The following is a 21,081-nucleotide window of genomic DNA, read 5'->3' as shown; positions in this document are numbered from 1 at the left end:
CGTCGAGCTCGAACGCATAAAATAGACTACAACCATATTATCATATTATCAGCATTTCTAGGAGTCATTTCTGCCAGGTATTATCTTACTATGGACAGAACTTGTTGAAAGAATTTACTATCGCCCCTTCAAGTTAAAAATTAATGAAGAAGTTTGAAAAATTAACTATTTCCCATAATTCGTAGTATAAAAGCCCACCTAAACATCACTACGAATCTCAATCAACTGAGATCGACTCGCAATATGACAAGCCAACTGAAGCACCGAATCAGTAGCCAATATCTCCAGAATGGACATAGCACTATCCATGGTCTCATTAATCCAACTCCGCAACTCAACCGCGACATGCGAATCGACCCCAAATTCCGACAACTGACTAGCAGGATCAATCCTTTCCACAGAGATGCCCAACTGCAAAGCAATCCTCGCACTCAAAGCCTCAAGAATAACGGAAACAGCATCATCCTGCGTCTTCGATACTCGCAACGCATCTCGCACCATCTGAACAGCATGTTCATCCCCCTTCGCCCGGGTAGTCCCATCAGAGCGAAACCTCCTCCGAAAATGCGCGAATAGCGGCTCCTCAAAATTCGCTAACGACTGACCCTCCTTCCACTCTCCCAATCCCGTTATGATCTGAGACCTCCCGGAACTCACAGTCCGGTGCTTGCCCTGTTGCTCAATAGCAACCTGAACAAGCGACAGGAGCGTCTGGGTATCTGTGCCCTGGAATCCCTGCTTGGTCATCTTACTCGCAAGAGCTTCATTTTCAGCCAAATAGCCCACATCCGTCACGGCGCCCAGGTCCAAAGATGTAGCCGAAAGACCCAGTGTATTCCGATATGCAGCGAAAGAGTCCATGAATGCCGAGCCGGCGGCGTAGGCAGCTTGCGTCGCGTTTCCGATCACCCCGCTTATAGACGAGAGCATGAGGAAGAAGTCTAGATCGGTTGGAGCGTGACGGTGGAGATTCCAGGTCCCATTGTACCGGGGCTGTAGCACTTCAAGGTAGTCTTCTGCTGTCATCTTTTCGATATGTATATCCTGTGGTTGAGTCGGACTGATTAGCTGGTGAGTAACTTAATGATGGGATAGACCTCACTGACCTTCAGAACCATAGCTCCATGCACAATTCCACGAACCGGTGGGGCCCCCCCCACGAAATATCGAGGAACATCTGTCTGACTTCTGACTCATTTGATATATCGCACGCGAGGATGTCGACTTGAATACCTTTCTCGGTGAGCTCATGAATGATGGACTGCGCAGAAACCTTTGCTAGACCGCTTCGGTTCAGCAGGATGAGATTCTTTGCGCCCTTTTCCGCCATCCATAGTGCTATTGCGCGTCCTATACCCCCAAGTCCACCGACTAGAAGGTATGATGCGTCTGGTCGGAATATTTCTTGTGAGACCTTCGGCCGTGTCATCTAGGAAGCTTAGTTGATCTTTTCTCCCTTTAAATAGAACGAGCGATGAGCTTACCTGAATTATTTCATTGTCTACCGCCGTCACTACCACGTGCCTTTCAGCAAAAACTGCACTTAGTGCCTGTGCCAGGTCTGATATTTTGTAAACTGATAGTGACAAGGGGCCTTGGAGCTTTCCCTCGTTGAAGAGCTGAACAACCTTTGGCCATATTTGTCGTGTCAGATCCCCCTTATTCTTTTGGAAATCGAGTATGTTGAAAAGCGAGAGTGAAATATTTCTCGAAGTACTCCAGGCGTGGTCTGTGTCTTCCCTCTCGTCGCTGTGACTTGAAATTTGAACAAAATGGCCGAATGGCGCAACACACTTGACCAGCTCTCGATATACTCGATGGCTTCTTTTCGCAGTCGCAATGACAACTCGAGCCTTTTTGCCGCTGGTAATCTCAAGGACCTTCATAAGAATGTCATCGAGACCCTCAACGAGGACCATCTCGGGTGGAATGTCAAATCTGCTCAACAGGAATTCTTTTTGCGACGGGTCAATCACTGTTGCTAGTATCCCAGTTTCACCGATACAGCACATTTCCAGCATCGCTTGTCCAAGCAAGCTGGCCGCACCCCAGATTAAGACCAATTCTTCCGGCCTGGCCCTTGTCAAATAGTGCATGATGTAGTATGCGGTCGTGTATTCGACAGGTAAAGCAGCGGCCATTTCATAAGTCATGAAATCCCCAACTTTCTGAAAAGCGGATTCCCTGTCTTGATAGTAACTCCTCGCTGTACCAGCCCCAAGGCAAGTGACACGATCGCCAACAGAAAGAGAATATACCTCTGGTCCAATTGCCAGGACCCAGCCGCTGCATTCCAATCCCAGTGTTCCCCTCGAGTTAAATTCATCCGCATCTTCTTGTATATCCCACTCGCCTAGCCCAAAGGCCATGACCTCGATTCGCACATATCCTGTTGGCGGCGGGCTGGAATTTTCAAAGTCGGCTGCGAGATGAGGGTGTATATTGTGATTATTTGGTCTAGAAACCCTGATTGGCTTTTCGATTTGTCTGAAATGCTGTTCGCATTGAATCTCGCTCTCGCTGACGTGACTTAAGTCTCGGTTAATATCTGATCTCTCGATCGCCCGTGGTATCAGAATAACCCCATTCCTTTCAGCATATTCAGTATCCATGTCTCCAGAGTTCACCCGAGAAAAGCATTTGTGAAGCAGAATGGTGATCAATTCTGCCGATCTCTGATTCATCAGTGGACTTTGCGCGTCTAGGTCGAGCGTGATAATCGGCTTTACGGCAGACTCGGACCTAGCCGTTCTCGCAAAACCAACATCAAGTCCGTATTCAGGGAATTTCGGATCAATAGCTCCACCCCGGCTGATCAAAAGTACGCCGCTACTGTATAGGAAGATTTCCTTCAGCTTTGAGAGGGTCTCGAAGCCGGGGCTTGCAAGTATGTTCTCGTGTTCGTCGTTGATCACAATGCAAACCTTCCCTCTTGCATTTGCTGCAGCTAGACATGATGTTTCAACCTTCGGGCATATGCCCACGAGATCATATCTTAAGCATTCAGCCATGGAAATATCATCGTCGCCTGGTTGTATCACCAAGAATTCCTTGTCAATAAGCCGTGCCTCTTGTCCCGGTTGGCATATTATGAAGCCTTCCACGTGATCAGCTTGCCGGTGATTATGGGTTGCGTCTCGCTTCGATGAAAGCCCAGCTTTCTCTATCATATCATCGAGGTCACTTCCACCGCCTTCCAATCCTCTTGGTGGCTCAAAATTTCCTATAGGCCATAGATATAAAGCAGTGGTCAGGAAATTATCCAAGATACTCTCTTGGGGACGAAGCGGGTCGACAATAATCAAATTTCCAGATGGGTTGAGCATGGAGCGGCAGATAGTAAGAACCTCAAGACTAGAATTAAATGAATGAAAGCCATTCGGCAGGATAATGACGTCGTAGGATGGATTTAAAATTCCAGGTGTGAAACTATCAGCAGCTCCGCGTGCATTGTCGAGTTTTATAAAATCGATCCATTTCGTCCATTTTTCCAAGGATAACTTTGCTCGATCGTAGCCCTCTTCGTTTTCATAGGTAAAAGTGTATTTTCGAAATGGAGGGAAATTAGTCTCCTCGCTGCTGATATTGGCCAACAATGCCTCGAGAAAAATTGTCAATGGCCGAACAGTTCCATCACAGAGCTGTAGGATTGACATCTCTGGCTTCTTAAATCCAATCAGCTTGATGAATTCCACGGCAGCCATGTATGCTCTATCCATAGAGATAACTTCGTGATAGGCATTGAAGAGCTCTTCGTGAAGCTGAGTAAAGGATTCGTCTTCTATCTGTGATAACGAGGCAAGATAGACATCGATCATGCTGATTAACGTTCCCATTGAACTTGACGGAGCTTTGTTGGTGAGTATTATCTTATCAAACAAATTACTTTCGTCGATTGCCTGTACTAGAATCATGTCTGACAGGGAGGATCTGTATTTGTCGTAGATTAAATCCGGTTTCTGACTATGCTCTTCTTTGAAAGCTTCGACCGCGTTCTGTATGAGGACTGTGACATAATAGTCGTATTCATTTCGCGAAGCGAGCCTCTCTTGGGAGACCCCATTCTTTTGCAGGATGAACGACAAGTCATCCGGAGTGATAAAAGCTGGATCCGCGCGCCACTCAATTCCGTATGCAATGGGAATAGTCTTTGAATTTTCACTCATGCTGGGTGCAACTTCGAGCCGGGTACATCTTAACCCGCTTATCGATATCTTCGGGTTCAGACTGCACATTTGAGAGATATTCTCGGCGACGACTATCGACGCGACAATCTGGCCCCGCGAGCTAGGCCGAACATCTGTACAAACATTTAGTCTGTCTCCTGGCAAAGAAGTTATTTGATAAGACAGGCGCATATAGTCGAGTGCCACTGGGATGATGGGGCCTTTTTCAACCCCCCATGCCCTCCGGCAGCGCGGCAAATATCGTGTGGAAGACACTGTCTAGCGTACATGGGTGGAGGAGAAGTGGATATTGGAAGTTCATCGGCATTAATGCTGCAGTATCCGGTATCGTGATCTCAGCGAAGCATCTTCCGGTGTCTGTTGCGTGGGCGGACGTCATGTTGGCAAAGTATGGCCCGTACCCAAGCCCAGCCTTCTGTAGCCGGTCGTAAAGCCGCCCAACATTAACTACCCGAATGCCTTGAGGTTTCGGACTGAGAGCGTGAATAGTCGACCTTTCTGAATGGTGAACCGTCACATCCCCTGGTCCATTGAGTTGCGATTCGACATTGATATCTCCCGAACAATGTTCCGTCCACTTGTTTTCTTTTGAAACCGAGTAGATATGGAACCTATACCATTTTTCTGAATCATGCATCCGGCTTTCTCCGTGTGAGGTAAGTGAAGTTAGAACCTCAACTTCGCTGGCCTCGGTAACAATGAGAGCCGAGTGGATAGAGACATTTTTCAAAATGACGGCGGATACGCTTTGTGAACTTCCTGATATCTGCGTTATAGCCTCGGTCGCCATGCACAAATACCCCGTAGCAGGGAAAACAATATCCGATTGAATTCTATGCTCCAGAATCCAAGGAATTTCCGAAGTCCTGATAAAATTTCGCCATCGAGGTTCAAAAGGACATGCGATGTTGTCCGATGTGCCAAGTAAGTCCGTTCGTGGTTGGCTTCTATATCGAAATGCCTTACTCAAGCGCGGTTCTGCCCAGTAGGATCTAGTATGGTTCCAACGATATGGAGGCATATCTACAAGAAGTCTGGGTTTTCTTTGCGTTGCTGCTCCTTTTGCAAAATTGATAGCGCCTATGTCTAGCGGGTAGTTCTTTGAGACAAGGGTCGAAGCAGCACCCAGCGCCGATTTGACAGCGTCTTTGTTCCGCGTTAGGATGCTGAGATAGGATATATCGGCAGCGCTGAGCTTGACATTGGTCTGTAAAATCTGCTTCACGGGGCCAGAAAGCGCCGAGTGGGGGCCGATCTCAACCAGGCAGTCCACACTTGCCTTTTGAGCGGATCTTGTTCTCTTGCCTTTTCGTCCATGTAATATTCCGGCATGATGATGCCATGGGTTTGTCTCGAAGCATAGATTTTTAAGCGACTCGGAAAAGTTGACTTGCTGAAGCAAATTCGAGACCCAATATCGAGGTCCTAATTCTTCGGGTAGAATGCTCTTGCCGGTCACGGAAGAGAACATAGATACCGAGAAAGGCTGACAAGCCTCCTTTTTGTTCACATGTTGATCCCGAGGGGAAATGGTTGCAATCGCACTTAAATACTCATCAGCAACAAGTTCCATATGATGAGAGTGATATGCAACATCCACAGCGAGGCGCCGATAAAAGATGGACTTTTCCTTCAGTCTGTCGGCTAGTTCTGCAATAGCCTCCGCGTCGCCCGACACCGTGACGCTCGACGGACTATTGATGCATGCCACATCGACCTTCCCTGAAACAAGTCGTGAGATGTATGGTTCTATCACCTCCGCCGAGACACCCACGGCTATCATGGAGCCTCGAACCTCATTTGAGGCCAGAATCTTGCTAGCGCACAAACCTCTATAATAAGCCACCTTCATAGCATCTTCTATGCTCAGAGCACCACTCGCATACGCAGCAGCGATTTCTCCGCTGGAATGACCCGTCACCGAATCTGGATATACATTCCATGATCGGAGAAGGTCAACGAGGGCTATTTGGAGTGCTGAGCACACCGTTTGACTGAGGAGGGGGTGGTTGAGTTGGGAGTCTTGAGGGGCTTTGGAAATCTCATCTGCTCATTCTTGAGATTAGCTCATCTGACCCTATCTTAGTTTTGGAGTGTTGACTGCCAATGCCTACCATAAACCTTGAGCGGTGCTCCCATTTCCGCCAAGCAACCATCAATCCGAGAAATGGAATCGCAAAATATTGGGTAGGCGTCTAGTAGTTCTTTTCCCATGCCAGCCCACTGCGCCCCCTGTCCTGTGAATACGAAGGCCAAGATCGGTCTTTTCAATGAAAGTCGAGGTTTCATTTCGTTTGACAGCGATTCGGCCAAGTCTTGGACCGTGCTCCCAGTCACTGCCGTTTTCCACATGAACCGGGTTCGACCTTCGCTGAGAGTAGAAGCAATGTCGTCGAGAAAGATATCGTCGATGACACTTTCGTTCCTCAACAAATATCCATACAGAGATTTGACCTGCACCTGGCATGAGTACTCATCAAATCCAGATAGCAGGAATATTCTCTGTCTTGGGGTCGAAGGGACTAAAAATGTGTCGTTTCCCATTCTATTTCTCCAGCTGGCTCTCGATGGCTGCTTATGCCATCTGGCCAGACCATGGGAAGATAAATAATCGGATGTCTCTTCGAGAATAGCGTGAGCGTTACTCCCCCCCATAGCCGAAACTATTTACCGAAACTCGACGTGGACCAGGATTATTCCAGCCCTCGGGGTATAGGGGTACCTGTTCACATTAGCCGGAGAACACAAAATACCTCACACATACCTACTTTCAGCTTCCATTCCTCGAGAGGGATGCGTGGGTTTGGCGTATCAAAGTTCCGACTAGGAAGGATTGTTTGATTTTCCAGCATCAGCACAGCTTTGATAACCCCGGCAACTCCACTAGCCCCTTCCAGGTGCCCGACATTCGTCTTGATAGATCCAATATACACGGGGTTTTCGGGAGAATGTCCAGGTCCAAATACTCGCGATATAGCGCCTGCTTCCAGAGGATCACCCGCCTGTGTACCGGTGCCGTGGGCCTCCACGACGTCCGTTTGACTTGGACACAGCCCTGATCTGTCGTATACATCCCGAATTAATGCTTCTTGAGCGGCACCACTGGGTAGGGTGATTCCTGGTGTTCGACCATCCTGGTTTGACCCTGTCCCACGGACAATCGCTCTTATGGTATTCCCATCGAGTAATGCTTGATCTAGTGGCTTCAGAAGAACGCAGGCTATCGCTTCGCCCCTTGCGTAGCCATTGGCCTTCTTGTCGAAGGTATGACAGCGTCCATCTGGTGATAGAAATCTGGGAAATCGTTAGGGAATGTATCCGAAGAATCTTGCGGGAATTTCAATACCTCATCATACTCATCGTGGACATGAATTCATGGCTTAGAATGACATTAACTCCCGCCGCAATGGCCATCGTTGCATCTCCAGTCTGAATACTTTGACACGCAAGATGCAATGCAACGAGACTACCAGAGCAAGCCGTGTCAACCGTGACGCTGGGGCCTTTCAGATCATAAAAATAGGATATACGATTTGCAGTCATGGCGCGTGACTGGCCGGCATTCGTGCACTGGTACATAGGGACTGCTTCGGGATCTCGAAGGAGTAAATCGGTATAGTCTGCAGAAAATGACCCGACAAAGCATGAAGTCTTGCTCCCAGCGACCTGGTGCAGAGAAAGCCCAGCTAAAACCTTCAGTGGTGTGCTGATCATCCGATGGGTGGGGTGGGACCCTACCGTTTTCTAGTCCCTCATATGTAACCTCCAGCAATAGTCTTTGTTGAGGATCCATCGCTGCCGCCTCATCGCTGGACATGTTGAAGAACGGCGCGTCAAATAGAGAGATATCCTCTTCAAGGAAATGACCACCTTCTACGTTGATCTGAAAAGTACGTCAGTATAAAAATTCCGGTTGACCTGTGTCATCTCGGGTTCCCACCGTGCCATGTCTCGCATGATCGGGATGATAGAATGCGGAGCTATTCCATCGCTTTTCTGGGATTGGTGACCATTCTTCATGTTGCTCAAGCAGAGCCTCCCACAATCTTTCCACATTAGTTGCATCCCCGGGACCTCTAAATCCCATTCCAATAACCGCTATCGGCATCGAGGCATCGTCGATCGGTATCGAATGATCATGTAGATTTTGAGCCGATTGCTCAGAGTCTCTTGTTTCATCTATGTTGGTGCATTCCATCAACAACTGTGAGTTGGACGCCTCGAGCGTGATGGGAATCTCTTTCATGTTGGGACTCAATGCCGAAGTATGTGAGACGCAGGAGTGATGGCATGGAAAAACAAAAAGAAACAAAGGTGGTCTAAATTGCCAAACTACGGAGCTTCTGACTTGACTATAGCTGCAGGGATTTGCACTTGGTAATATATTCGGGTCATTTGTAGATGATTGCCAACCCAGAGGATTTGCAACCCTAGAGTCGAGTGGAGGTGACACATAAATCGCCGAGTCATACACAAAAGAATATCGATATCTGGCTGTTTGCAACTCCCTTTCTTCGTTCTACCTTCCTGCTCCCTGCTGTCTCTTGGTATTTCTACAAATGCCTTATATTCCAGAAATCTGGATAGACAACTTTCGAATTGCTGATGCCATGATGGCTACGTTTCTCTGATCTGTGGGGACATCATGACCTTTCCCATGCACCACGAATTTTGAAGAGCGCGAGTCGCAAATTCGATGTAGGGCGAGAGAGCAGTTGAAAAGTGGATCTTGTGCACCGGCAATGCTTACACAGGGGATGGTAATGTACCCATCCAGGTCATCGTCTATGACAGGGTGTTGCCCGGAATTCATGTGAAACGGAGGTAGAGAGTTGACAAAGATAGCACATCGAAATAGCGGAGCCTCTGGCAGCAAAATTCCGGCACGCTGTTGTTTTGCATGGTGAATCAGGAAACCAGCAGCCAATGTACCACCGTGAGAAAATCCCAGCACGCCATCGAAAGGGCCATGGAGAGAGATTGTCTCATAGAGTAGCTCGTACGCCTCTAGAATATCCGTCTCATCTGCATCTTCAAGGGAAAATGTCCGTGGAAAACGATAATAGCTATAGTAGGGCCCGTCGTAATAACCGCCGACGCCCGGTCCAGCCTCGGAGTCGACTTCGCCTTCTAGGAAATGAAAGGTGGCTTTGTTATCTTTCTGCAGGTCACCGATGAGTCCACCTATCAATGGGTTATCAATCTGGGAGTCGATCCCAATGCGATGGGATCGGACTTGTCCATACTCAATTGCGAGCGTAGAATCTACCATACGGTAGTTCAGTCAGCCGTAACGCAATTTAGTCTCGCGCCCCATTTAGCAAACAAGGAGCTAACCTTTTCACTTGTGCCCCATCCATGGAGGCACAGAAGACGCAAAGGCATTTCGTCGATTGCGAATCAGAGGAAGATACGAGAATAAGTCACCGATACTAGACCAAGCCAGGCCGTTCAGTCTGCCCTCCCTCTCATCATTTTATATTGTTGTTGAAATTTTTGTGACCGGTCACTTAGCACTCATATCAGCCCCTTCCGCTAGTGACAAGGATTGGACAAGAAGGATATATGTCAAATAAGTTCCCGTTGAGGAAAGACAATTTCTCATCAAGCATAAGTCGCACAGGGATGACCGGGATGCTCTAGAGCGCGCATGAGTGACCAGGCATCAGCATTCAAACCTTATACTACAACGCCATCCTGTGCCATCCTGTGCCATCCGGATCCAAATTTAAACAGCCGACTGAAAATGGGATAGATTTGTATTTTTTCCCGCCTTTTGCAGTGTCGCCTAAGCGAAGTGGCTCGCGGCATCGGCAAAAGTGAGCCGGTGACGTAGTGGCGGATGGGAATCGCCAGATCGCGATCGGCCGGCTTCATGCGCGTCCTTAAAATCGATCCCCCCTTCTCCGCAAAATATTAAATTCTCCAGATCAGAGAAGAGGCAAGAAAAAATAGGTGAATCAACACAGATCCGAGATCCAGGTCAATAATCATGCCGTGGTCCTTCGCGCTTCCCCAGGGAGTGTTCACCTCTCCGCTGCTATCGGTCGCCACGCCCATTGTCGGCGGAATGGCCGTCGCGCTGGCCGTCAACCGTGAGTATAACCCCCCAATCATGCATGAATCCAACTCAAATCCCGAAACACATCCACTCACACCGCATCTACAGAGAAAAACACCAAAGACACTTACCGCGATCTCCGCCAGCCGCCGTTCAGTCCGCCGGCCTGGCTCTTCGCCCCTGCCTGGACCGTTCTGTACGGAATGATGGGGTATGCCGCGCACCATGCAACCGCGACAGCAGCCGGGTCGCTCTCACTGGCGGTTCGTGACGCAAACGAAACGGCCCAGACGCTGTACACAACACAGCTGGCGCTCAACTTTCTCTGGATGCCGCTCTTCTTTGGGGCGGGCCGGCCGGCCGCGGCTCTGGGCGATATGGCCCTCTTGGTAGGTAATTTGACCCTCCTTTTGGCCAATTGGTGGACGGCCGACCGCACGGCCTTTTGGTTGATGACTCCGTACTACGCGTGGTTGGGATACGCTTCATATCTCAATGTGGGCGTGGGTCATTTGAATGGCTGGACGTTGTACGATAAGAAGAAGCGCTCGGAGAAATAGAGCAGGGTTCAAGTTGCCACGTGTTGCTTGTTTCATGCATCGCATATGCGCAATGATCGATGACCGATGCGAATGCAAAACAAATGTGAAATATGCAATGAGTGACGAAGGTGGTGGGGGTGCCCCGTCGATGGATGGGGATTGGCGTTCTGGACTGAAGGGTTGAGCATCATATCACAGGGCGTTTAGGAAATGGAAATGGAATTCAATTCAATTCAATTTATCCACCCACTATCCAGGGGCCCACTTCCACTTCCTGCGAGTGGCGGACATCGAGCACATCTTCTTCCTTGTCATGTCTCGGGATTCGTAATGGTGAACAGTGTGTCGCCCTTATTTCTCGGCGAGTGGGCCTGTTTCTATGTATAACCGGGGCGCTTGGCTTATGAGCTCCTTTGGCCATGTTTGTGGTCCCCACTTGTCACCAATTGTCATTGCCATGGCTGGATGATCACATCGTGGTGGACCATGGCGCTGTCACACCTCCTTGCGAAGAGTCCACATCAGCTCCTGAGCTCAGGAGGTGGCTATATCTCTATTGTAAATCCGTACGAAAAAAATCCATGCAGGGCCGTGACGGGCCTCCGTGGATCCCGATCGTCAGACGGAGCTCCCGAAAGGAAATCACGCAAAGCAAGATTGTGCCCAACTGTGGATGTGGAAAGTAGCACGGGCGTTTTTAGGGTCGAGCAATTTCAGGGATTTCAAATATTTTCCATGGTGACAAGCGATAAAAGCCCGACAAACGGCGTGAGGCTAGAACATATTAGGGTTCGTGAGACGCTAGAAAGGAGAGATAGAAGCTGGAACGAACCATCGAAGGACGGAAGACTCGGTCCAAGCTCGCCACCGACCCACCCTTGGGTGATGTACAGGTGGTACGTGTGTCGAACTAGGCGCCATCATTGGCAGAAGGGGTTTAACTTCTTCCAGGAGAAGTGGAAGAGGCGAAAAAAGAGGAAGAGAAGGGAGAGAGGAATCGCGAATGATCGATGAGTCAGGGAGTAGAAGTAGAAGTAGAAGTGGAAGGAAGGAAGAAAATCAGGTGCACTCTACTAATTAGTTAGTACAGGTATACAACAGTAATAACTCATAGTTAACAACATGACAGTCACTCTGGGATACTCGAGTATACTCCGTACCTCTATGTATGTATAGGAGGGTACTCCTTATCGCTGGATCTGGATCTTCGGTCGATCATCAATCTAGACTTCCTAACCAAAATGCCGAGTCCAGCCAAGCTGATATCTTTGGTACTGCTCCAGGCCTTCTCCACTGGCTGTTTTCTACTAAATATTTTCCCTCTGCTTTCTGCTTTCTACTTTCTACTTTCTACTTTATCTTTCTTATTCAATTACTACCCTCGTTCAATTCAAGTCTTTGATTATTCCCTTTTCTATTGTGTTTCTTTTTTACCATAGACCGGACCATTTGGTCCCTACTCTTTCGCTCTGATGTCCTCCCCGATCGTTGGTCCTCACCCAAGTCCGACCGAAGAATTCGACGAAATTCCCCTTCCTACTTCCCTCCCTGCGACAAGTCTCCCCAGTCCAGTCCTCAGTCCAACTCTCAATCCGACTCGTCCCAGTCTTCAGCGGGAAGATACTGCAGATGTGCATGAATATGCTGCGGGGCTGCACGACATACAAACGCCGCCAACGCAGCCCACCCCGCCAATTCGTTCACCTCGAGTGCGTTTCCGTTCAATCAGCCGCTCGGTAAGCGAGAGATTTCATGTCCATGGCCATGGCCATGGACACAGCCGTGATGGCTCTCGTCGCAACTCCACCGATTTGTCCGACCCTTCGCAGCATTTACTACCGCCACCAGAGTTGAGCGAAGTGCCTTCCGGAACCGTCACCCCGCCAGCCCCCGCACATTCCTCTTCACGCGGCCTCACTGGCCGCATGCCATACGAGGAGGAATCCCCTGCTGAACCTCCTGAAGAGGAAAAGCAGAGCCTCATTGAGCGAACTGCTTCCGCAAGAGAGCGCTTTCGAGCTGCTGGACAGCTACTGCGCCAAAAGACAGTTCGTCTCACGGAACGTCTGGGTCGCCCTCCCGATGAAGGCGAGGCCTTGAACGCCTCCTATTTCCCCGATGATTTCGATAACGGTATTCCTCTCGAGGAGCTTCAAGCACGACGCGCCCGTCAGGATGCAGACCGGCTCCGATCGTTGGAGAATGGTGTCCAGCCCATCGAGGCTGCCCCAACCGCCGAGGCCCATCGCCTGGTGCGCAGCATGACCCAGGCTCAGGATCGCAAACGTCGGCCGCGCGGCGCATACCAGCGGTCGGGCCAGACAACTCCGGAGGGTGTCTTGCGTGGATTCGCGCGCCGGCGATCTAGCGGATTGGCCGGCGGCAGCGGTATCCTCTCGCAGCTATTGAAGCTCCAGGCTGTGTCGACAAACGGATCGTCTCGCCCGGGCAGTGTCATTACCGATGACTCGGATAGCGACACCCAATTTTCGTCCGGTGCGACAACTCCAAAGAAGGGTTCTCTCACACCATCAGTTCCCCCGTCTGCCCTGGCGTCTGGTGCTGCAACCCCACGCAGGGAAAAGATCAAATGGTATAAGAAGTCGAATCACCGATCGACTTCGTCGCTGGTCGACGCTTCCATGAATCTGAGCAGTACTACTTTGCCTGGCATTGCTCCTATCCAGCCTGGCAAGAAACACAGGAAGAACAAGCGCAAGACTCGCCTCGAAGATGAGATCCGTGTTACTGTTCATATCGCCGAGATCTTGGCTCGCCAGCGTTACATTATGCAGCTCTGCCGGGCGCTTATGCGCTACGGTGCGCCGACTCACCGTTTGGAGGAGTACATGCAGATGACCGCTCGTGTCCTTGAGGTTTCCGGTCAATTCTTGTACCTCCCGGGCTGCATGATGATGTCTTTTGATGATCCTGTCACCCGCACTGCAGAGGTTAAGCTGGTCCGTATGGTTCAGGGTGTTGACCTGGGCCGCCTTGCCGACACGCACAACGTCTACAAAAATGTTGTACATGATCTCATTGGAGTTGAAGAAGCAAGCCAGGAACTGGATGAAATCATGCAACGGAAGCCCCGATTCAACCGGTGGATTCTTGTTGGGATGTATGGTCTCGCGAGTACTGCTGTTGGTCCCTTCGCTTTCAAAGCACGTCCGATCGATATGCCAATCATCTTCATTCTGGGCTGCCTGGTCGGTCTTATGCAACACGTCCTGGCCCCGCGCTCTGTCTTGTATTCCAACGTCTTCGAAGTGACTGCTGCCGTGCTCACTTCTTTCCTCGCTCGTGCCTTTGGCAGTATCAAAGTCACCCGCAATGGGGTTCAAGAAGAGCTTTTCTGCTTCTCTGCTTTGGCACAATCATCCATTGCGCTAATCCTTCCTGGTTTCATGGTTCTCTGTAGCAGTCTGGAACTTCAATCACACCAGATGATCGCCGGGTCGATTCGCATGGTCTACGCTATCATTTATTCTCTCTTTCTCGGTTACGGTATCACCGTGGGGACCACGATATATGGCCTCATGGACGGTAATGCCACATCCGCATCTACATGTTCCAATCTCAGTATCTACGGATCTGATTACACACGACAGTTTCCTTTCGTCGCCATTTATGCAGTCTTTCTCGCAATCGTCAATCAAGGAAAGTGGAAGCAAATGCCGGTCATGGTTTTCATTGCTGTCTCGGGCTACATCACCAACTATTTCAGCACGACACTACTCGGCTCCAACTCCGAGGTCGCGAATACCGTCGGCGCATTCACCATCGGCGTTCTCGGCAATTTGTACAGTCGTCTTTGGCACGGTCACGCTGCCACTGCCATCCTGCCAGGTATCTTCGTCCTCGTTCCTTCCGGTCTTGCCTCGAGTGGCTCCCTCATCGCTGGCATTAAGTATGCCGATGAAGTCCGGCACAATCTCCAAACTTCCGGCAACAGCTCCTCTAGCAGCAGTCTCTCCGCATCTTCCGTCGCCAGTCTTGGCTTCGGTATGATCCAGGTTGCCATCGGCATTACTGTTGGCTTATTCATTGCTGCCCTCATCGTCTATCCCTACGGCAAGAAGCGCACCGGTCTTTTCAGCTTCTAGTCTTCCACGCTTTCGACATTTCTTTCCTTCCCTGGTCTGTGATCTTCTACCATTCTCTCTGGTCACACTTAGATCTCCCTGCACACGTACACATTTAATGATCTCATTTCGGTCCATCATTGAAGCGATTTACTGAGCGATTTCTATCGGCGTTTTCGAACCCTTTTTGATTGTTATTACATGAGCGTTCTTGTTATTGTTTTCATCCTACACCATTTCCTTAGAGGGATATTTCTGCCATTTAAAAGCTTCGATCATTCACATAGAACACAAGATTTCTTACCTGTCCACACCTGCATTCCACTCCAACCTAGAATAATCTACTAGTACACCTCCACATCTCGACCCGTCACGTTCTAAACGAACCTTGGAACTTGAAAATGGAAATAGACGAGATCCGATCCGCTGAGCTCGGGACCTGTCGATCCCACCTGGGCACAAAACGGGTAGCGGCCCGTGCCAGACAAAAATATCAGAGTTCAGAGTCATACCGAGTCATATCTTCCAGCTCGAGTGAATGCGACATAGGCCCTCCACTACACTTTACAAACAGCGGATGCCATAGTAAACAGAAATATCTATTCCCGAGGTCATCTCATTAGTTCCTCCTTACCTCAGAGCTCCGCTGCACTCTCCAAAGCAACCACTGCACCACACATCAGCACAACCACACACATCACCACCATGCGAACACCCCTATCAACAGATTTCGTGATCACCTCACGCGGAGGCGTAATCGAAAACCGCCACGCCGTCCACGCCGCCATAGTCGACAGCACAGGCACCCTCCTCCACAGCGTCGGCGACCCAAGCCGGCTAACCCTCGCCCGCTCAGCCGCCAAGCCCGCACAAGCCGTATCAATCCTAGAAACAGGCGCACTAGAGAAATACAACCTCACCGAAGCCGACCTAGCCCTCATGTGCGCCTCACACAGCAGCGAAGACCACCACATCGCGCGAGCCCGCGCGATCCTCGCGCAAATCTCCGCATCGGAAAACGATCTCCAGTGCGGCGGCCACGTTCCTGTCTCGGACGCCGTGCACAGGAACTGGATTAAAGCGGACTTTACCCCGACGCCAGTCTGTAGTAATTGCTCTGGCAAACATGCTGGGATGATCGCTGCGGCGAAGGCGTTGGGGGCTGATGTGGCGAGTTATCATTTACCCGGGCACCCGCTTCAGAAACGTATTTTCAAGACTGTGGATGAAATTTGTGGGTTGGGGGCTGGTGAGTCGAAATGGGGGCTGGATGGGTGTAATCTTCCCGCGCCGGCGTTTCCGTTGAATTATCTTGCGCGCATGTATGCTGCCTTTGCCGATGCGAGTCGAGTCCCGGCTGGGGATTATGATGGTAGTGAAAGTACGAGGTTGAGATCTATGAGCCGGGTATTTCATGCTATGGCGCGGTATCCCGAGAATGTGGGAGGTGAGGATCGGTTCTGCACTATCCTCATGGGGGCGTTTGGGGGGGAGCTGATCGGAAAGCTTGGTGCTGATGGGTGCTATGGGATTGGCGTGAGGGAGTCGTCGCGGACCAGGGAAATCGGGGCTACAGGTGGTATTGGGATTGCGGTTAAGATTGAGGATGGCAGTATTCCGATTTTGTATTCTGCCGTTGCGGAGATTCTGGAGCAATTGCGCATCGGTGAGCCGCATATGCGCAGGGCTTTGGATAAGTTTCATTCATTTGAGGTTAAGAATACGGTGGGCGTTGTGACGGGAACGACGGCTCCTCAGTTCAAAATTCGTTCGGAGTGATCACCGTCACATGAAGAGGCGTGTCGGGTAGTACTTGCAATGGCTTCCAAATAGCGTCTTTTTAGGATGGCAATACCAGTTCAGTTGCATGTCTTATTTGCTGATGTACTTGAACCTCAAGTCGGATTGGATATCCAGGTCTGTTCCCGTCCCCGATGAATGTGATGAAGTTGAAAAAATTCGATATCATGGTAAATTCCAAACGCTCAACGTTTCTATGATGTATTATTCTATTTTGGTATATCTATTCCATTTCCAAGACCTTTGCCGGTATAATTCGCCTACTGGCGAATCAGAACACCGCGGTATCTCATCTTCCCATCGCGGAGGGTCTGCATGGCCTCCTCAACACCCTCCTTGTTCAAGGGGAATGTCATCTTGGTAGGGGTGATCTTCTTGTCCGCGGCGAATTGAACCAGGGTTCGCAGGCTGCGGCGAGAAGCGACCAGGGATCCCTGGATACGGATACCCTTAATGTTCATGAAGAGCAGAGGAACGGGGGAGGGCGCGAAGTCAACGGTCAGAGGGTAGATAGATCCGTGGACGTCCATCAGGGGAATGAGGCTGAAGTTGGAAGGTTAGCAATGTTCAAATTATGCTGATCATCCCGAGGTGTTCGACTTACGAGGGGTAATCCACATTGGCACTGCCGCAGAGGAGAAGGTGGTTAACAGGCTTGCAGTCCTTGAGCTCCTCGCCAGCACGGAAGACGTGGTACTCGGAGGCACCAAAGCTGAAAGCCTCCTCGCGCTTGGCCTCGGAGCTAGAGAAAACCACAACGTGGCAGCCCATGGCAGAGGCGAGCTTGATAGCCAAGTGGCCCAGGCCACCGATTCCCATCACAGCAACGCGGTCGGTAGGACGAACGCCGTACTCAGTCAAGCAGGTCCAAACTGTGGCGCCAGCGCACATCAGGGGAGCAGCATCGGCAGAGTCATATCCATCGGGTATGGGGACGACACAGCGTGCATCCCAGACAACACCCCGGCTGAAGGATCCAAGGTCGTGGTCGTGAGAGCCGTACTCCTTCTTGTTCTCGCAGTACTGGTCCCAGCCTGTGAAGATCTGTCAGCCGTGATTCCTTTGGTCATATAGGAGTTTTTTCTTGGTCACTTACCAGTCAAGCACTTCTCACAGGTACCGCAGACGTAGTGAGTATATCCGAATCCAACACGCTGGCCGACCTTGACATCCTTGACGTCACGTCCGAGCTGGCGAACAACACCAACACCCTCGTGACCGAGAACCATGCCGGACTTCAGATAGTGCTCATCGGTACCACAGAGACCGGAGTGTGTTGTCTCGATATAAACCTCATTAGGCTGAAGTTCGCGAGTAGTTTTGTCCGCAACGATTTTGCCCTCCTGGGAACCGCGGAAAACATCGAATGTGACGCTCATTTTGAATGTAAAAAAAGACGATTATCGGTCTTGGTGTAGATGAATTGATTGATTGTTGGAAGAAATTAATATATACAGCTCCAGTTCTCCATGCTTGCTCTTAAATATTTTCAAGATCTTCAGTGGTACCATGTTTCCGGTCGATTTCTCATCATATTTGTTAAGATGTGCCACGTTTCCAGCCATCAAGGTGGATTCTTCAGTGGAGTTTGAGCGCGCGGGAGAGAAAACTTGTAGGTGGAGTTTGCCCGTCAGCAAAAAAAGGTTCGAGAGAATTCCACCCTACAGTCCCAGGATAAGCTTAACCTCTATAGGATCGAGTAGATTCCGCAAGGGTCCCCCGGCTCGGAGAATTCCAGATCGAGCGGTGTATGCGCCTATGATGATCCTGAGCCGTTGGAAACGGACCCGCCAAACCCAGATTTTCATTTTCTGCAGGGACCAAACGGTGCAATCCTTGCCCGAGCCGAGGTTTTTTCGGCGACTTTTTAGCCACTGCGGATAGATCGGCCCGTTGTCAGAATCTTCGAAGCTAGAAGCTATACATTCTAGAGCTAGTTACAAAGCCACACCACCATATATCAGATCACCGTTCATAATGGCGCTTCTAGTGGCAATCCCATATTTCGGCACTCGCACTTGTTAAGATTGTTAGCTCCGAAGTATGTCCGATTGATTGGCAATTTGTCGTTGAGTATACCTAGTTACCGCCATTTCATTTTCATGCAATTTCGGAGCCTGCGTTTCATCTCCGAGATAAAAAAAAATCCACTGGAGACTCAACATGAATTTCTGCCTAAGAGGTACTGGGGGGAAAGCCGATCTGTTTCGAATTCGCTTCTAGAATGGTTTGAACGACAGCAATGGCCCACTCCTCAAGGTAACTACTGTACTCAATCCTGTAACGGTTTTTACGATAAGCCTTTGGGAAGCCCCTTTTGAGGGTCTAATCCACAGCGCTCGCCGAAACTGCACTAGTAGATCATCATTAACATTAGTGCCACGAGGTCTGGAGCGATTGCCGGGCGATATGCGTGTCACATCTCTGCAGGGCAATTCTGATGGCATGTAGCAGCTATTATAACCATCGGACAAAGAACTACTCTTGCTTTGTTTCCACCGACGTCACTGTTCTCTCAAATATTAGCCGAATACGCCCTGTAGATCGGGGAATTTCTTTCACGGGGTATGTAACCCAGTCACCCGTCAAGCCCGTTGAGGATCTGCCGCATAACTTCGCAGTGCTGCCCCGTTTCAGATCCACCCCTAAGCACCCTAATTTGCTAGTGTATCCCCTCAAATTTACAAGTAGTACTCCGTCTCCCGTACGGGATAGAAAGCGGAGAAATCCTGAGCGGGTTTCCTATCTAGGCTGCCACCGCAGGTATGGCCAGAAGCGACAGCGCTCAGACACCGAGTCGCTTGTTTTTCTAGACCACTGGCACCAAGCGAGTAACTAGCTTCCTTTCATTTTGATCCACATATGTCATTGAGAAGTTTCGCCATGAGAAAAGGCGCATCAAGGTCATCTGGTCTAATATCAGCCGCGTCTAAAAGTGGTTGCCGGAGACCTATCATAGTTCTTGATCGGATCCAGCAACACGTGGGTCTCCTTTCTTTGTCGAGGTTCACAACCAGAACGGGGATTTCAAGGGCCGATCCTTGCGTTTGACTGGTTCTCTTCAACCTTGACGTTGACTCGGCGGGGCCTCTCGACGACGGAAAATAATAGATTCTATTCTGGGCTGGTTCATCTCCCGGCGCCGAGAAATTTCAGACGCGCTGTGTGACTCAAATGACGCGAAAGCCGCCTAGTTCGCATTGGCGACGAGACTTAAGAATCGGTCACTCGTAGGGTGGGTGCACGTTCCAGGGGGGGGGGTTTCCTGATGACGACGCCGAGCCAGTGTGGCTTTGGCCAAAGGACCGCCACCCGGAGGTATAACACCACCCGTGGGCTCGAGAATCTGGGACGCCGGGAAGGATGGTTTTCCGGTCGGGCTGAGAGAAAAAGGAAGTTCTTTAGCTTTAGCCACGGTACACCTAGCCGGCTTCGGAAAGCTCAATCGCATCGCAGAGCGCCTTTGCCGGGATGCCACGGCCTTGGGGGCGCATTGGGGCGCTGGGCGTTGGGCGCTAATCGGTATACTCTCTTCTCTTTCCAAATACTAAATCGTCGACCTCAGATGACTCCTCTTTTACTTCGTATGATGCCCGGGTATATTCTGAAGAGAATGAGAATCCCCGAAGAGGAAAAAGGCTAGCGGGCCTAGTGTGGGATTCAGCGAACAGATCTAGGTTAGCAGATATCGCTACTGCAGTCCGCATCTAGATCAATCGCCAGAGTTCTGACTCGTCCAGTCATCGCGGAATCTCAAACGCCCAAAATCATCGAGAGAATTAAGCAATTCATCTAGCATTAGCAGGGCGGAACATGCACCTCATTCAATGTACCTCATTACCTGATTCAAGCTGTCTTGTGTCTCCCAAGGCTCTCTCTCTTGGTTTCAATTGGACCAAGACCTTGGTGTCGGGGCCAAAAGACCCATTTCCCCGTGGGCAGAATGGATCATTTCCCCGGGTGCCATGGCTGAGCCAAGACCAGGCGCCCTTCGCGTGGCTGATGCCCAGAAAACCCCCCCGGGTGCAACGTCTTGGCTTTGCTCGATCGTGTGGCCCACGCGCGAAACTGGCACCATTTGGCGTATGTCATTGACCAGCGCCATGAATCAATGGGATAAGGTCCATGTTGACTCAACTTGATGTTGCGTCATATTTTCCATCAGCTCTCTCCATTTTTACGAGCAGCTCTTATTGTCACCTGGGGGTGTTTGATTTGGTTTGGTTGGGCCCACTCTACATCTACACTTTCCATTGGTTGTCCCATTCCTGACTTCAGCTCGACTAGGCAACGACAGAGCTTCCACCATAGGAACTCGAATTCCTCCATCGGAGTACATGCGAAACTCTCCATTTTCATTCCGTTTTCCGGCTAAAGCCGAAAAAAAGAAAACCATCAAGGCTAGT

The 21,081-nt window shown here is 50.1% G+C and overlaps 6 protein-coding genes across 6 annotated transcripts; 3 read left to right on the top strand and 3 right to left on the bottom strand.

Moving 5' to 3' along the window:
- Nucleotides 1–198: 198 nt before the first annotated feature.
- On the bottom strand, nt 199–8,433 carry N7533_007542 (putative polyketide synthase; the record flags this gene model as incomplete). Its single annotated transcript, XM_057104192.1, has 10 exons — nt 199–1,060; nt 1,143–1,429; nt 1,485–4,300; nt 4,455–6,233; nt 6,302–6,641; nt 6,859–6,909; nt 6,956–7,481; nt 7,534–7,873; nt 7,926–8,070; nt 8,128–8,433. 10 exons carry the CDS (start codon nt 8,431–8,433, stop codon nt 199–201), a joined length of 7,452 nt encoding a protein of 2,483 aa, XP_056959149.1.
- Nucleotides 8,434–8,751: 318 nt separating this feature from the next.
- On the bottom strand, nt 8,752–9,459 carry N7533_007541 (putative DUF341 family oxidoreductase; the record flags this gene model as incomplete). The annotated part of the gene is made up of 1 exon (XM_057104191.1): nt 8,752–9,459. One exon carries the CDS (start codon nt 9,457–9,459, stop codon nt 8,752–8,754), a length of 708 nt encoding a protein of 235 aa, XP_056959148.1.
- A 720-nt stretch (nt 9,460–10,179) lies between these two features.
- Nucleotides 10,180–10,808, top strand: N7533_007540 (TspO/MBR family protein; the record flags this gene model as incomplete). Its single annotated transcript, XM_057104190.1, has 2 exons — nt 10,180–10,282; nt 10,357–10,808. The coding sequence occupies 2 exons, from the start codon at nt 10,180–10,182 to the stop codon at nt 10,806–10,808; spliced, it is 555 nt and encodes a 184-aa protein (XP_056959147.1).
- A 1,454-nt stretch (nt 10,809–12,262) lies between these two features.
- Nucleotides 12,263–14,896, top strand: N7533_007539 (threonine/serine exporter family protein; the record flags this gene model as incomplete). The annotated part of the gene is made up of 1 exon (XM_057104189.1): nt 12,263–14,896. One exon carries the CDS (start codon nt 12,263–12,265, stop codon nt 14,894–14,896), a length of 2,634 nt encoding a protein of 877 aa, XP_056959146.1.
- Nucleotides 14,897–15,580: 684 nt separating this feature from the next.
- Nucleotides 15,581–16,654, top strand: N7533_007538 (asparaginase; the record flags this gene model as incomplete). The annotated part of the gene is made up of 1 exon (XM_057104188.1): nt 15,581–16,654. One exon carries the CDS (start codon nt 15,581–15,583, stop codon nt 16,652–16,654), a length of 1,074 nt encoding a protein of 357 aa, XP_056959145.1.
- Nucleotides 16,655–16,935: 281 nt separating this feature from the next.
- N7533_007537 (NAD(P)-dependent alcohol dehydrogenase) lies at nt 16,936–18,054 on the bottom strand (the record flags this gene model as incomplete). The annotated part of the gene is made up of 3 exons (XM_057104187.1): nt 16,936–17,218; nt 17,280–17,709; nt 17,772–18,054. 3 exons carry the CDS (start codon nt 18,052–18,054, stop codon nt 16,936–16,938), a joined length of 996 nt encoding a protein of 331 aa, XP_056959144.1.
- Nucleotides 18,055–21,081: the final 3,027 nt, after the last annotated feature.

Source organism: Penicillium manginii, assembly GCF_028828005.1.
Source record: "Penicillium manginii strain IBT 31320 chromosome Unknown utg000005l:1.0-5665137.0:1.0-5668048.0, whole genome shotgun sequence".
Classification (NCBI taxonomy): Eukaryota; Fungi; Ascomycota; class Eurotiomycetes; order Eurotiales; family Aspergillaceae; genus Penicillium; species Penicillium manginii.
Note: the sequence above shows the minus strand (reverse complement) of the source record. Positions and strands in the feature narration are given on the sequence as shown.